Source organism: Bos taurus, unplaced genomic scaffold (genome assembly GCF_002263795.3).
Source record: "Bos taurus isolate L1 Dominette 01449 registration number 42190680 breed Hereford unplaced genomic scaffold, ARS-UCD2.0 Leftover_ScbfJmS_792, whole genome shotgun sequence".
NCBI classification, from domain to species: domain Eukaryota; kingdom Metazoa; phylum Chordata; class Mammalia; order Artiodactyla; family Bovidae; genus Bos; species Bos taurus.
This window is the reverse complement of record NW_020192089.1, coordinates 74,051-89,455: the sequence shown is the minus strand read 5'-3', so window position 1 is coordinate 89,455 and position 15,405 is coordinate 74,051. Positions and strand designations below refer to the sequence as shown.

At 62.2% G+C, this 15,405-nt stretch overlaps 1 protein-coding gene across 1 annotated transcript in view; it reads left to right on the top strand.

The window, feature by feature from the left end:
* The first annotated feature begins 14,234 nt into the window (after window positions 1–14,234).
* LOC132344794 (collagen alpha-1(I) chain-like) overlaps window positions 14,235–15,405 on the top strand; it is a 6,823-nt gene continuing 5,652 nt past the window's right edge. Inside the window, exon 1 of the mRNA XM_059884501.1 lies at window positions 14,235–14,276. Coding sequence (XP_059740484.1) covers window positions 14,235–14,276 — 42 coding nt within the window. The remainder of the gene's footprint in view (window positions 14,277–15,405) is intronic.

Here is a 15,405-nt window from a genome sequence, read left to right as displayed (position 1 = left end):
TGTAGCCTACCAGGCTCCTCCGTCCATGGAATTTTCCAGGCAAGACTACTGGAGTGGGTTGCCATGTCCTTCTTCCATTGTATGGGAAGTGAATGCGTCATGTCCACGGTCATGGCGACTTTCGAATAGGATAATGCTGCTGCTGCTGCTGCTGCTGCTGCTGCTGCTGCTGCTGCGTCGCTTCCGTCGTGTCCGAATCTGTGCGACCCCGTAGACGGTAGCCCGCCGGGCACCCCCGTCCCTGGGGTTCTCCAGGCAAGAACACTGCGGTGGGTTGCCGTGTCCTTCTCCAAGGCGTGAAAGGGAAAACGGGAAGGGAAGTCGCTCCGTCGTGTCCGACTCTGTGCGACAACGTGGACTGCGGCCTACCGGGCTCCTACCGGGCTCCTCCGTCCACGGGATTTTCCGGGCAAGAGGACTGGAGTGGGGTGCCGTTGCCTTCTCCGAATATGAGACGACGATAATACCAATACTATTCTTTAGAATCACCGTGCTCTTTGTGACGTAGACAGTATATATGTACCTTATCCGTGAAGTTCCCCCCCCCCCGCCCCCCCCCGCCCGCCGTTACATCGGCATCTTCCCATGTCTCCCTCCCCCAGCCGCTCTGTGATGATCGTTTTCCTTGTTTTAGGTGGCCTTGCATGGCATGTCAGTGACAGGAGAAACTCTTTTTCTTTCTCTACCTGACTTCTTCATTGGGCATCACTCCCTAAGTCCCATCCATGCGATCACGATGTAAGACTGTGTTCATTCCTGGGGCTACCTGGGACACCTAGATCTCCCTATCGATCGATCTCTACCTGGATCGTGTATCTTCTTGATCTAGTCTTCCCTTGATGGACACTTGGGCTGGGTCCCCATCTTGACTCTTGTGAATGGATGCTGCGATGGACCTGGGAGTGCAGGCCTCTCTCTGCGAGTTTCAGGTTTTATTTTCTTTCGAGGTCTACCCAGAAGTGAGATGGTTGGCAGGATCCATCCTCTCTCCACCGAGACTCGTGTCTAAGTCCTTCTGAGGTGACCCGGTTGCTGCTGCTGCGGCTGCCGCTAAGTCGCTTCCGTCGTGTCCGACTCTGTGCGACCCCATAGCCGGCAGCCCGCCAGGCTCCCCCCTGTCCCTGGGATTCTCCAGGCGAGAACACTGGAGTGGGTTGCCACGGCCTTCTCCGATGCGTGGAAGGGAAAAGGGAAAGGGAAGTCGCTCGGTCGTGTTCGACTCTTCCCGACCCCGTGGACCGCGGCCTACCGGGCTCCTCCGCCCATGGGAGTTTCCAGGCGAGAGGACTGGAGTGGGTTGCCGTGGCCTTCTCCGGTGATCCGGGGAGCGATCCGTGCTTTCCCAATAGACGCCGTTTGAATCCATGCGACTGCGTACGTCTTAGGGAATACGGCGACGACGGCGACGACCCAAACGCTCCCGTGAGCACCGTGGAACCGGAGGGAGGGTGTGTCCTCGGGATGATTCCCCGGTGCCAGCTTTCCACGGCTCGTACGCGTCCACGAGCCCCCTGCGGTCGGCATGTCATTCGATAGACACGGAACCACGGTTGTCACGGACCGGGGTTGCCTAGGTGCCAGTCGATCCCCAGATGAGTGGAGGGATGACAGAGTCCTTAGGGAACAGAGCGGAGACCCAGAGAATGATTTCCACGAGACGAGGGCGGTGAGACGAGAAGAACGACGGGAAGTGGTGCCCGGGGAGCCGGACATGGTCGAACAGGAAAGAAAACGTGTCAGACGAGACGAGAGGGGAGAAGGATTCCAAGTCAGTGGAGCAGCACGGGGGAGACAGGCCCAGAAGATGCGAGCGGATGCTGGGGGCACGGCACACCTGGACCCGTGAGCGCGCAGGGAGCCGAGAGGGATGGCCGACCATCGCCTGCAGGTCCGCGTGGGCCGATCTCCAGGGCCCGGGCTGTGAGGGACTTCGTGAGAACAGTCACGCTCACGGTGCCCACGGGTCACGTCTCCACGGTGCTCTCAGCACTGTACGGAGAGCTCCCCGCGCTGCCCATGGCACAGTGAGCTAGGGTTTCTTTATGTCTATCGACAGAAGATTCAGGGAGCTTCCCGAGTGACGGGACTAGGTATTGGCCGCTCGCGTCCGATCTCAGGCAGGCCGTCTCGCTCGACGATCGTTGGACGTATTTGATGTCTGTGGGGGCGTGCTCTGTGTGTCTTCGTGGCCGTGCAAGCTGTTCTCTCTCTGTGGAGAGAGGGGGTCGCTCTACGGTCGTGTGTCTGGGCTTCTCGTGGCTGTGGTTCCTCTTGGGGGGCAGGGGCGCCGGGGCACGTGGGCTTCCGTGGCTGCTGGGTGTGGGCTCAACACTCGCAGCGGCCAGGATCTAGAGCACAGACTCCATCACCGAGGCGTATGGGTAGCGTGTGGGCTCTTCCCGGACCGGGGGCGAAACCCACGTCTCCTGCATGGGCACGGGATCGTTGACCACGGGGCCCCCGGGGAAGCCCCAGTCCCGAACTCGAGACGGATCTCTTGACGTCACCGCTTTTTCTTGGAGAGGTTCGAAACGATCGGGCCAGGGAGAAGGACACAACCTGGACGTCCTTTCGATGGGATCCCTGAGTCCAGGAGGAGCCGTGCAGACGCCGATAAGGGAGGAAGGGGATGATTTTGCCTTTTTGTAAGGTGAGGATTGGACTCCTCGCAGTCCACACTCCTGTTCCCACCGCTCCCCTCCGGGAACTGGAGTTCGAATCTAGGTGGGCCTCTGAGCACACACCTGGCCGGGCTCCATCATGCCGGGTTGACCTTCGGTGCTCACACACCGGCACGCTTGCTGCCTCTCGACGTGTCCTAGAGAAGAAGACATCGGATTCCGTATCAGATCAGCTTCTTTGATGAGCGACGGCACGACAGCCACAGCAAGTGGGATGGATACACACAAACGTTGGTTTCTTTTGGACTATGAGCCCACCTCTGTTCGTGTGTGTGTGTGTGTGTGTGAGAGAGAGAGAGAGAGAGAGAGAGAGAGAGAGAGAGAGAGAGAGAGAGAGATGCCTTGGTGGTTCTAAAGCAAGAAGCACTGAGGAGTGAAGACATTCTCGAACGAACATATTTTCCTTCATTTCAGTCGTGATGGTCCAATGAGTTGGAGGACGACGTGGACTGTTTCGGGGTAGATGAGTTTAGAAGGCTGTGAAGGGACTTCCCTGCCTGGTGGTCCAGTGGTGAAGAATCCACCTGCCGATGAGGCAGGGGACAGGGTGTTTTCGATCGATCCCTGATCCGGGAAGATGCCGCCGGGCTCCGGGCAGGTTCGAGATGAACCTACAGAATGGACGGACAGTGCCAGGCGTGAAGGCGAGGGCAGGCAGACGGGGGGCTCTGGACGAGGATGACGGACACGGACGGACACGGACGCCTCCGTTGTAGGTGGGCTGTGGCCGGCCGGCACGCTCCTCTGGGGCAGGATGTTCCTAGGACCGTTGGGGAGCGTGCCCGTGCGCGCCCGTGGGAGGAGCAGGGGACCGAAGGGAACTCTCTGTCCTCTCTGCTCCACGGGGCCCGCGGCACCCTAATCGGCTCCAAGAGAGGATGCCTCCGATGGAGAGACAAACCCACACGTGAGGGACCCTCCCTTCTGGTTCACTTGGACTCGGAAAGCGTGACGGTCAGGTTCACTCAGTGCTCTGGATGTCTGTGCTTCCTGAGATCCCGGCCTACTCACGGGAAGGACCCGCGGAGCCGGATGAGATCTCCCTCTGCACGGCGGCGGCGGCTCCAGGGTGCACACGTTTCAGTGGCTACGGCTTGTGGACATCGATCGCACCGAGAGCCTAACCCCCGGTGTGCCAGACGCCTGTGTCCACGATGGGTGAACAGTTCTAAGTGTGGGAAGCCCCACACTTGCCACTGCCTGTTCGATCTGCAGGGACTCTGCGAAGCACAAACGTGCCCGGTCTCCTGACCGATCGATCCCCTTTTCGGAGCCAGCCTGGTGCGTGATCTCTTTTCCAGGCCGCAGGCACACACTGGCGCTGGGGAGCTGTGTTCCTGTTCCTCCTCCTCCTCCTCCTCCTCCTCCTCCTCCTCCTCCTCCTCCTCCTCCTCCTCCTCCTCTCTGCCCCCACCCTTCCCCCCACACGCAGGCTCCCCCACCCCGCCTGGCCCCGGCCCGTCCGGGTCTCCCCCACCCGCGGAAAAGGCCAGGAAAAACATGGTCCCTGAACGACGCAGCTGAGAAACAGTGCAAGTCCACTCGGATGCGGTTAGGAGACACCTGAGCATACCTAGGCCAACACTGCCACCGTGTGGGGTGAGAGGCCAGCGCGAGGGGAGCTCGACAGTTCAGAGGAGGGGGAAGAGGAGCAGGAGGGAGAGAGGGGGGGTGGGCGGGGGGCTTGGGGTGGAGTGGGGGGGGTGGGTGGGGGGGGGGAGGGACAGGCTGAAGCTGTCTCAGGGCGATGACGTGGATGAAAACGTTCCCCTTCGGAAGGGCGCTCCAAAGAGATCGTGGCGGCGGGACCTGGAGAGCACAAAGGGCTTCGTTTTGGAGGCTGATCTTCAAGCTGGGAGTCGGGGGGTGGGGTGGGGGAGGGGAATCATCCAGACAGAGGAAAGACACCAGGCCGAGAAGGCAAGAGAGATTCTTTACACAAGTGAATCGGATGCTTTTCTGTCCATGTGTTCCCTAATCACACCATCACGGAAATCCAGCCAGCCAGCCAGCCACCCACCATCGTTTCGCTCCTTTCCTGTTCTCTACATTTTGAACGGCGAGTGAGGGAGAGAGTCTTTCAATGGTTTGAGAGGAGTTTGGAATGTCGTGGGACCATGGTACTTTTCAGCCATGGATGAACGTGACGGCTTCTTTTGTCCGCTTCGGCGTTCAGGGTTATCCCCAACTCCCCCTGCCGAGTGAGGCCTGTGTGTCGCTGTGTGCTGGAGGACACCGTGCTGTCCCCATCTTGATCTTGGACTGAACAAAACCACCGTTGGGAGTGTGTTCGGTTGCTTGGCTTCGTTTCCTTTCCCTATGGCACTCACCTGACCGTCCTGTCCACTCTTGGGATCTTTCATCTCCTCCTCCCCCTCAAGGCAATCGGGTCCTTTTCTTTCTCCTCCTCCTCCTCCTCCTCCTCCTCCTCCTCCTCCTCCTCCTCCTCCTCACCCTAGTTTCTCCCCCCACCCCCCCCCCCCACCCCACACACACAAGTCCCACTCTTCTCAAACGGACGTCTAACTGACTGCCAACGTTTACTTTTGCCTTCTTTCCTTCCTTCCTTCCTTCCTTCCTTCCTTCCTTCCTTCTTCCTTTCCTTTTCCTTTGGGGGGGGGGCGGGCGTTCCCCCTTTAATTTTCAGCTCTACAGACGATGTTTTAGTGTAGCACATGACACAGCCATCACCAGGATACATCTAGTTAGTGACTGTCCGTCACCACCTGGTGTCACGGCAAATGACATTTGGTGTGATGACGTGCCCGTGACTCATGTATTTCATAAGTGGAAGGTTGCACCACTTCGTCTGTCTCCCTCGCCAGGGGCACTCACTCATTCTCTCCTCACCCCCGCCTCCCCCCCCCCCCCCACCCCGCCCTGCACAGTTCCCCCTCCCCCGCCCCTCCCTCCTCTGGCCAGCCCCCCCCCCCCCCCCCCCCCGTGTGTTCCTTTGTAGTATGTCTGAGCCTGTTTCTGTTTGGTTCTGTTCTGTTCACCGTGTATGGTTTGGTAGGTTCTGCATGGAAACGACTGATCTGAGGTATTTCATGTAGCATAATACTCTCTAAAGGTCTCTCCAGGTTCCTGCAGACTGTGAGATTTCATTCCCTTCTGGTGGTTGAGTCCCATTCCTCTGTGTGTGTGTGTGTGTGTGTGTGTGTGTGTGTGTCTGCATGCGCGTGAGCACGCGTGCACGTGAATAGATCCAGGCATAGGCACACAGACAGAGTTCTATCATGATGTGTGTACGGAAGTCGACCTAGGTATAGGGGTCGATCCCACACATGCACACATCCGTATCTTCTTTGTCCCTTCCCTCCGTGGGCACCCTGTGGAGTTGCTGGGTTGGGTCGAATGGGGGAATCTTTGGGGGAGTGTACATCGCAGGACTCTTTTCCCTAGGGATGTGGTTTCTCTGTCTGTGAGGCGCCAGGGGATGAGATCTGATCTCTCTGAGTCCGCCCACAGTTTTCTCAGCTGCAGAAAAAACGCGTTCGATCCATCAGGAGCCACTGTCCTCTGATGGTTCGAACTTGCTGTCGTGATTGCGATTCCCGGCTCCTGGGCCTTTCCCCTCCGAATGAGAAGGATCATTGTCCAGGGAAACGCCCCGGGGTGGGGTGCTTCCGTGAGCCCGCCCCCACCCCCAGGAGCCCCAGCTCAGCCCAGCCCAGCCCAGCCCTGCCGTGGATGTGTGTTCTACCTTGTGCTTCTGGGTGTCTGCCTGTTCCACCTGTCTTTGGAAGGAAGGGGTCTGTTCGGGCCTCCTGCCCACTTCGCTCATCGGGGGTTGTTTCCCTTTTGGAGGTTGAGGTGTCTGACGCCTTGATCGGTGTTGGACAGAAAAGCCCCTTTTGCAATATGCTTGTGCTTTCCCCGGACGGACGGACGGACGGACGGACAGACAGACAGACAGACACACACACACACACACGGATGTGTGTTTCCGCCCGGGTATGTACGTGTGTGTCTGTGAGTATTTATACGTACGAATGTACACCTATAGATACGCACACCACACACGCGCGCACGTAGACATCCACGCAGACACATGGGTATAGATGCACATATACACTGATGCACATGTACATGTACGTATACACACGCGCGTTTGCGTATGCGTATACATGTGTGTGCATCTATGCACATCGATCTGTGTATAGGCACTCTAGATGCACACGGGCACCTGTACATACGTACATGCGTGCACGTCTACGTATATATACACACGTGTGTACGTAGGCACAGATTCACGCGTGCGTCTGTGTGGACGTACATACGCTCTCTGTAGGCGTCTGCGTATGCGTCCGTACGTATGTATACGTGTGTACATACACGTGTGCACATACACACGCAGATATGTGTGTCTATGCAAGCATGCACGTACGGGTACGCATAGACGTGCATCCACACCTGTGCGCAGACATCACACGTATACACACTATACGTGCGTCTAGATGCGTTGACACGTCCGCGTGTATGTGTGTGTGTGTGCCTATGTATCCCGACGTCTCTGCACATGTGAGCATGTGTGTTCACGCCTGTGTCTATCCGTGTACGTATGTGTATAGATGCCTCTGCGTATATACACGCAAGCATACACGCACACTAGAAACGCCTAGGCATACACGTGCGCACACAGACACGTGCGTGTACGTGAGCATGCCCTTCGTACGTGTGTGTTTATACGCCTGCGTGCACGTATATATAGACGCGATTACGTGTGCGTATACATATGTACACGTGTATACCCACATGTGTATGCGTTCTCCCTCTCCCTCTCCCTCTCCCTCTCCCTCTCCCTCTCCTCTCTCTCTCTGACTTTTAAGCTGCCAGGACAGTTCCACGAGTTGACTTTCCTGCCTGGTGGTTTTGTCTCATTTCGTTTCTGAGCTACATGAAAAAGTTATGTATTCATTGAGGTGGCTGTTGTCACGGGACCCGGGGTTTATTTAGTGGATCCCTATGGACTCCGTCCTCCTCACCAGCACGCCCCTCAATACCACCCCCCCACACCCTCCCCGCAACCCCCCAACCCCCCACCCCCCCGCAGCCCTGCCACCCCAGACCTCCCAGGCCGTCCGCCTTTCCGCTGTTTGTGGCCAGTGGTGTTGAAATCCATGTTCTCCTGACCTCAAGTGCACTTTCCCCACCCACCCGCGCATGCTTGTGTGTGTCGTCTCTGGACTTTGTCACGGTGTCTCTACCCAGGTTGAGTTTTGTTTTCTCTTCTTGGGGGTCCGAGTGTCTCCTTCTTTTCCTTTCTTACTCCTAGGCTTGTGTGTCTGTGTCCGTGTCTGCTTTCGAAAGTCCTGCTTTGTTCTCCCAGCAGCGCTTGCCTGGTTTCGCTTTGCCGGTCCCTCCCTCCCTCCCTCCCTCCCTCCTTTTCTCCCTCCCTCCCTCCCGCCCCCCTCTTTCGGGGGGCCGGGGGCCGGGGGTTCCTGGGATGTCACTGGTGCCCCCTCTCTCCGCCCACCCCGCCCCGAGCCCCCGCCGCCCGCCCGCCCGCCCGCGTCTCCGTGGAATTGTCCCCCCACCACCCTGGAATCGCGTGGCGGGGGGGGGGGCGGGGGGGGGCGGGGATCGCGGCTCTTTCGTGGCAGCCTCCAGGGGAGAGATCTCCCGGCTCCTCTCCCTTCCTCTGCGGCCGGGGTCGCGTCGCGTCGCGTCGCTCGGCGGCGGAGGCTCCGGGCCGAGCTCGGGCGTTTGGGCGGCCGGCGCTGTGGCGTCCCCGGCGGCCGGCGACAGCGACCCGTCCTCGGGACGTTCGAGCCGGTTGTCGGGAGCCACCTGGCGGCCGCTTGTATATTGTCCCTCCCCCTCCGGAGCTTCGGCGAGCCCTTCAGGAGGGTTGTGACTCAGCCGCCGGGCCCGAGGCAGAGCTCTCAGACACCGGCTATGCTGGCGGCGACAGTCCCGGTGGCGCCGAGGCCTAGGGACGTCCTGCTGTCGCCGGAGATTGGTTCTCTAGGTTTCTGAGGAGGGTGATCGTCGCGGCGCTCCGGGGCCGGGCTCTGGGGTGGCCGGACCGGGTCGACCAGCATCTCCCCGTGCCCCTGTGGCCGCGGAGAAGGACCGGCCGGACCCTCCCTGGGCCGGGCCGCCGCGGTGGGCAGGGAGAGGGTCTTCCCTGCCCGGAGCGCCTGGACTCGGGCTCGGCGGTCCGGACTCCTCCTGGGCCGCCCTCAGGAGCGTTTGCTTCGCCCTCGGCCCCGCTCCGGAGGTGGGGACCCGCCCGCCGGAGTCGTGAGGGTTGACGGGGAGAGGCGGGCGCGTGTGCGGCCGCCCCACCCCAACCCGTGGGGTCCGGTCGCCCGAGGCGTCTCCTGGCACACATGCTGTTTCTTTTTCAAAGTCCCGATGGGTCCGGAGACGTGGATGGACCGGACCCTGCTTCCGCGGGTGGCCGGGGAGGGCGCGCCCGACCCTTCAGCGTGCCTTCGTGGGTCTCGGTCGTCGGATGCGACTTTGTCTCACCCCTCCCCACCTCCCTGAATCCCGGTCAGGAGGTGGGGACCGGCTCGGGCCGTCCTGGGTGCCCCATCTAGGACGGTCTGGGTCCCGCCCGGGCGCGGTCCCTGGTCGGGGCCCGCTCGTCTCGTTGGAGGCGCCGCGCTGACGGTTCTTCCTTCTTGTTTCTTGATGCTCATCGAAGCCAAATCCCCGTTCGGAGACTCCGACGGACCGGTACCCCTACCCGTGTGGGCGAAGCGGGAGAGGGCGCCCCCGGCCAGCTCCCTCTCCCTTGGTGGGTGTCCGCGCCCCCACTTTGGCCATCGCGCGCCCCCTCCCCCTGCTCCCCTTCCCCGGTCGACCAGATGACTCCCCCCCCCCCCCCCACCCCCCCCCACCCCCCCGCCACGAGAGCTCCGGGCCTGGTGTTTATGGGGTAGCGCTGGGGACAGGTGGCCGGGCCAAGGTTCCGGGGGTCCTCCATGCGAGTCGTGGATGGGCCCCGCTGTCGGCTGCTGTCATTTCGTCGCCCTTAATGGGCCTTTTTTACCACCAGGTAAGTGCTGACACGGTCTGCTTCGGTGTCTGCCACCGAGGAAACTTTGGGTCTCTGGATGTACGCGGGGCTCTGGGCCTTCGGGCCGCCAGCTCTGGTCCCCGGTTCGGCCCTTGCCGCTGGAGCCGCCCGCCTGGGCCTGTGCGCCGGCTCCTGTGTGGTGTTGTCTGGCTGACCCGACTCGTGGTGCCACCTCCGGTCTCTGGGCGACCCGAGGGCGGCGGGGCGAGGCGCCGTGGGTCTTCTACCCTGTGCGCTCCCCGCTGCGGGCACCCGGTGAAGGCTGAGATGCGACCCCCGCCCTGTGGGCTCCGTGCCACGTGTCAGGCGTTCTCGAACCTCCTGGGGTCGTGGGCCGCTCTCGCCTGAGGCGAGGTGGGGGGCGGAGGTTGCCGGTGAGGCTTAAAGCGGGCCCCTCTGGTGACTGTCCTCGCCGTGCCTTCCCCCTGCTCCACCTTGGCTCATCCGATCGATGTGGTGTGGTCGTGCTCTCCCGGGCCGGGCCTAAGCCGTGCCAGACGAGGGACAGGTGTTCCCGGGGAACGTGTCTGCTCTTCTCGGTCTGTCCGCGGGGCCCCTCGCCTGACTTTTCCCCCCTGGCCGTCGGGGAGGGGGAGGAAGGCGGGGGCTGGGTTGCGGCCTCTGGCCCTGACCTTCGGTCTCCTGTCCCCCGCCTCGGGTGGCGTCAGTGGGGGCCGTGGGTCTTCTGACACAGCAGATGCTCTCGCTTCGCCTTCCCGGCGTGTGCTCCGCGAGCGGCCCTCCCCGCGGTGGGGAGGGCTGTACCGCTGCTGCGCTGCGCCCCCCCCGCGCGGGTGCGCGAGCGTGCCTCGTTGGACCCTCGGTGGTGCCCCTGGAGCGCTCCAGGTCGTCGCTCAGGTGCCTGAGGCCGAGCGGTGGTGTCGTTTCCCTTAACCCCGGTGTCCTCCTCGGGTCCCCACCGCGGTGGTGTGTGTGTGTGTCCCGTGAGTGGGCTCTTTTGGGGGGGGGTCGAGGCGGTAGGAGAGGCGTGCCTGTTCCCCTCGTCGTCGAGGCTGACGGGTCGTCGAGGCCTTGCAGGGGACGGGACGCGGGCTCGGCGCTGGCCCCGGCCGCGCAGACGCTCCTGTGTTGGTGCTCCGCCTACCTGTACCGCAGACCCCTCCCACCCCAGCTGAGGACTGGTGGCTCGTGGAGCGCCTCCGTGGGCCCGAAGGAGAGAGACGATCCGGGTGAGGGGCGGCGAGCCCTCGGTGAGAAAGCCTTCTCTAGCGATCCGAGAGGGAGCCTTGGGGTATCGGACCCCCCAGCTGCTGCCCCTCCTGAGTGCGCAGTGGCCGCCGTGGCGGCTGCCAAGAGCGCGTGGGCAGAACACCCCGCCCCGCACCTCCCCTCTGGGGGCGGTGGGGGGCGGGTGCGCCGGCCCCGCGGTGGGGCCGTGTGCCGCTCGTTGCCTACCGCGGCCCGCGCCTCCCCCCTTCGAGTTGGGGGAGGGTCCCGCTGGGCCCCGCCGGGCGTCCGGCAGGTGGGGGGGGACCGGAGCGTGCGTGCGCCGCGTGTGCGCGCGGTCGGCCCCCGCGGTGTGGTGAGCCTTGGGGCAAAGGGGGGGAAGGTGTTGGGGGCGCGACGTCCGGTCGGCCCCGGCTTCCCCAGCCCCGCAGCCGTGGTGCGGGAGAGCCTATCGCGCCCGCCCTCTCCCCACGAGCCGCAGCCGGTGGCGGCGTGCGGTCACGGTCGGGGCCGCCTCGCTCGAGAGCGTGATCCCCAGGATGTCGAGCCTCGGGGTGGCAGACTTGGATCGGAAGACGGATCTGTCGAGGACGGGTGGCGGAAGATGGGTTTGGGCGGCTCGCCGGCCCTGGCGGCGGGGCCGGGTCGTGGGGGCCCGCTCTGGGGCTGGCCGGGACCGGTCGGCGTCCCAGGCGTGTCGCGGGACCGCCCTCGTGTGTGGGTGGCGGTGGGACCCCGCGCTGGTTTTCCTGGTGGCCCGGCCGTGTTCCCGGTGTCTTTGTGGTCCCCGGATGGCGCCCGCGGCCCTGTCCCGCGGCCCCCGCCGTGCGTGCTTGCCGGCCCCTCCCCGCCGCTGCCGGCCTCTCCTCCTCGTCCCGCGCGTGCGACCGCCCCGCGCTCCCTTCCCCTGTCTGGGGCCGAGCCGGCCTCGCCTCATGTGGGTGTCGTTCCCCCGGCCTCCGTCGGCCGGTGGCGTCCCCGAGGCGGGGCGGCGCGCGGGGAGCCTTGCGCGTGTGGGGGACGTGGGGGCCGCCGGTGCGCGGCGGGAGAGCGTTCTCCCTGGCCGGCTTGCGGCTCTCGGGTGTGTGTCGGTGGCGGTGGGCGTGAGCCCCCGTGAGGGTGCCGGGGGGGGAGGGCGCCAGTCCGTCGTCCCGGGCGTGCGGTGGGACCGTCCCTGTGCTGGGAGGCCTCCGGCGGTGAGATCCCGCGGTGGGCCCTGGCGGCCGACTCGCGCTTCCCCCTGCCCCAGCACGGGTCGCTTTGAGCCATGCCCCTCGCGGTGGCGCGCGGCCGCCCCACCAACACCGCCCCTGTTCCGTGGCGTTGGCCTCGCGTGGCCGCACCCCGTCGGTGCTCCTCTCCGTCTGTCCGTCCGCCTCAGTCCGCTCGCCGTCTGCTGCCTCCCGGGGCCGCGCCCTGGTGTGTCTCGCTTCCGGGCCCGCCGCGGTCCCGATCCGTTGCCCGTTTCGCCGCCGCCTGTCCGTCGCCGCCGTCGCGTGCTGGACGAGGGGGAGCTCCCGTGATCTCCCCCCTCCCCCGCCCCGCCGCGGCCCCCCGCTCCGGTGCGCTCGCCCGAGCGCGGGTCGGGTCCCCGGTCTTGCCCACCGCGGGCCGGTCGCCGTGTCCTCGCCGGCCGGCGTCCCCCGCCCCTCTGGGGCGGGTGTGACGGCCGGACGCCGAGGGCGCGCGTCGGCCGTCCGCGGTGTGGCCTTGGCCGTGGTGGAGTCCCCCCCGGGGCGGGCGGGCTCGCGGTGGGGGGGGGCGGGTGCGGGGGTGGAGGGAGAGGGGGCTCCGCCGCCCTCTCCCTCCCCCTCCTCGGCCCTCCGCGCGGTGGCGGCGGTGCGCTGCGACCCTCGTGGACCGAGAGCGTGCGCGCGATCGGGCGTCCCCGCCGCGGCGCGGGACGGGGGGCGCGGCCGGGCCTCCCGGCCGGGCGAGCGCCCTCCCGCCACCCCCCCCTCCCCCCTGGCTCCCTCGCCTCGCGGGTCTTCCGGCGCGCGTGCCGCGTCCGTGGCCTCTCCGCCCCGCCCCGCTTTCCCGGCACGCCCGGCTCCTCGTGCTCGCGCCCCTACCTGGTTGATCCTGCCAGTAGCATATGCTTGTCTCAAAGATTAAGCCATGCATGTCTATGGTATTCCAGTTCCGTGGTCCGTCCGCACGGCTCCGGTTACAGGTCGTGAAATCTGGCGATAATGGGCTATTGTACAAATTCAGATATTTGCCGTTCCTTTGGTGTTTCGCTGCGCGCGGGTTCTCTTCCTACTTGGATATCTTCCAGCGCTGTGAACTGGCTATGGTCCATACGAGCTACTTATACAATCTGGCCGTTGACGGTCGCGTGATGCCTCCTTGGCGCGGGGGGTGGGAGTGTGCGTTGTCATTTTATCAGTACCCTCCAAATACCATATTACTCCGGTCAGATCCTCGCGTCGTTCACGGCGCTTCCTACTCGACGGGCGCTGCAACCGGGCCGGCGACGGGGCGGGCGCGCCGGACGAGCTTTTGGTTTGACTAGTATTAACCTGCAGGCTGTCGGTGTGGGGGGAATGGGGGGGGGCGATTCGTCTACGCTCCCCGTGGGCTCGCGACCGTACGACCCATATCGAAGTCGGCCGCCTGACCGTTATGACTTTAACCTTCTCTGAGTAGTGGCCGCTGTGCTCTACGCAATGGTGACAACAGCGGGGTTTGGCCATGGGGAATTCAGTGCCTGGTTCGGATTTTGGCAAGTGAAGAGGGATGGGGAGCCCCTGAGAAACGGGCTTATTGCCTCTAGACCTCCAAGGAAGGCAGAACAGGAGCGCGCGCCCCGCCAAGATAGCCCGTGAGTTTGTACAGCCAGCAGCGGTCGGCATCCTTCGAAGCTTGCCGGGAGTCTTTGCACGTGGTGACGATACAACTACCGAGCACAATTAAAGCATGGAGAACTACGGCACATCTTCCCTTTCGCAGAGGGAGACTCGGACTCGTTCAATTGCGAGAGGTTTGAGTTCCCTAATACAACTACTTTCGCCGATGGATCTCAAAAATCTTAGGGCGAAAAGTCTGGTAGTGCCTCTCACACACTAAAGAGAAGGCAGCAACCCTGCGGATATACATCTTTGTACATCGCATCGCAGATAGGATAGTGCGTAAATATTAAAGTCTGCACAGGATAAAGAAGGGCTCTCGTAGTCCACTGGAATCGAGAGGCTTGAATGAGCCGTGGCCGGGAGCGGACCACAGCGCTTCGACTCTGAAGTGCAGGAACACATTCCGTTTCCTTGTCCAGTCCCCCTTGCCTCCTTGGGCGAAAGAAGGGTAAAATCTCGGCGCAACAAGAGCGCTGCGATATGGTCTCCCTTGAAGAGGTGTCGGCCCTCGAGCGAGGCCGGGTGTGGCCCGAACGTTTACCTTGGAAAATTTAGAGATGTAGTACTAATCATCAGGGCTGGAGAAACTTGAGCATAAAGGCAGTGGTTAGAACACCCAGTGAGCTAAGACTCGAGATGAGCACTGTCGAGAGCTTCACAGGACAAAGTGGAAAAGAGGAACGTGCATGGTACCCTTTGTGTGCCTGTTGCCTCATTGTAAAGAGGGGCGGTCCACATGAGAAATAAAGGTATGAGCGTGTTATTAGTAGACTATCAGGGTGTTAGGGGTTCTGAGATCTTACGTTATACCTAGAACTTGTACAACTGGCCATTGATAAAGGTGGGCACAGTCTATGGGGCATCTTTGATGAGCAAATGAAATCTGGTCCTGAACTTAGTTTCCTCATTTGGAAAATGGTATAAGAACACCCACTTTTCAGGGACAGCAGGAGGGTTTGGATGTGTCCTCCTGTAAAGTGTTTGAACGTTGAATTTCTAGGATACCAGTGGTATTATTATAATGAGTACTCAGTGGGAGAGGACTGATGCTGAAAATGCCTGCAAGGCTCCAAAAAAAAAAATTACTCTACCCCCACCCTGAATTGCAAAGAGTCAACTTTGCATCGGAAAAACGACGCCTCGATGCTGGGAAACGATGAAGGTGGGAGGAGAAGGGGACCGACAGGAGGATGAGATAGTTTTGGATGGGCATCAGTGATCAAGTGGGCCATGAGTTTGAGCCAGCTCAGGAGATGGTGAAGAACACGAGGACTGGCGTCGCAAGTCCTGGGGGTCACAAAACAAAGGGAGTGGGATGCAATCTGGCAACTGGGAACAACAATTATATGACATGGACCCAAGTAGAGCAAATCGGTTCTTATGCCTGTTTGCCAAAATATTGTCCCTCCTTAAGTAGCTCTCCAAGTCGCTTACACAGTGAAGACTCATGAGCCAAGGTAGGCCCCTGTAGGGTATCATTGTGGGGGAAATCTGGGTGTAGGAAGGTCAAAGCCTTGAGCAAGACCTCCGCAGTGCTGAGCCTCAAGTCTTCCATCTGATAAAATGACGCAGATTGGACCCATAGTGGTCAGGCAGGGCTGAGTTTCTGGTTCGAATGATTACAGTAGTAGAGGCATACCATGGTCTGGGT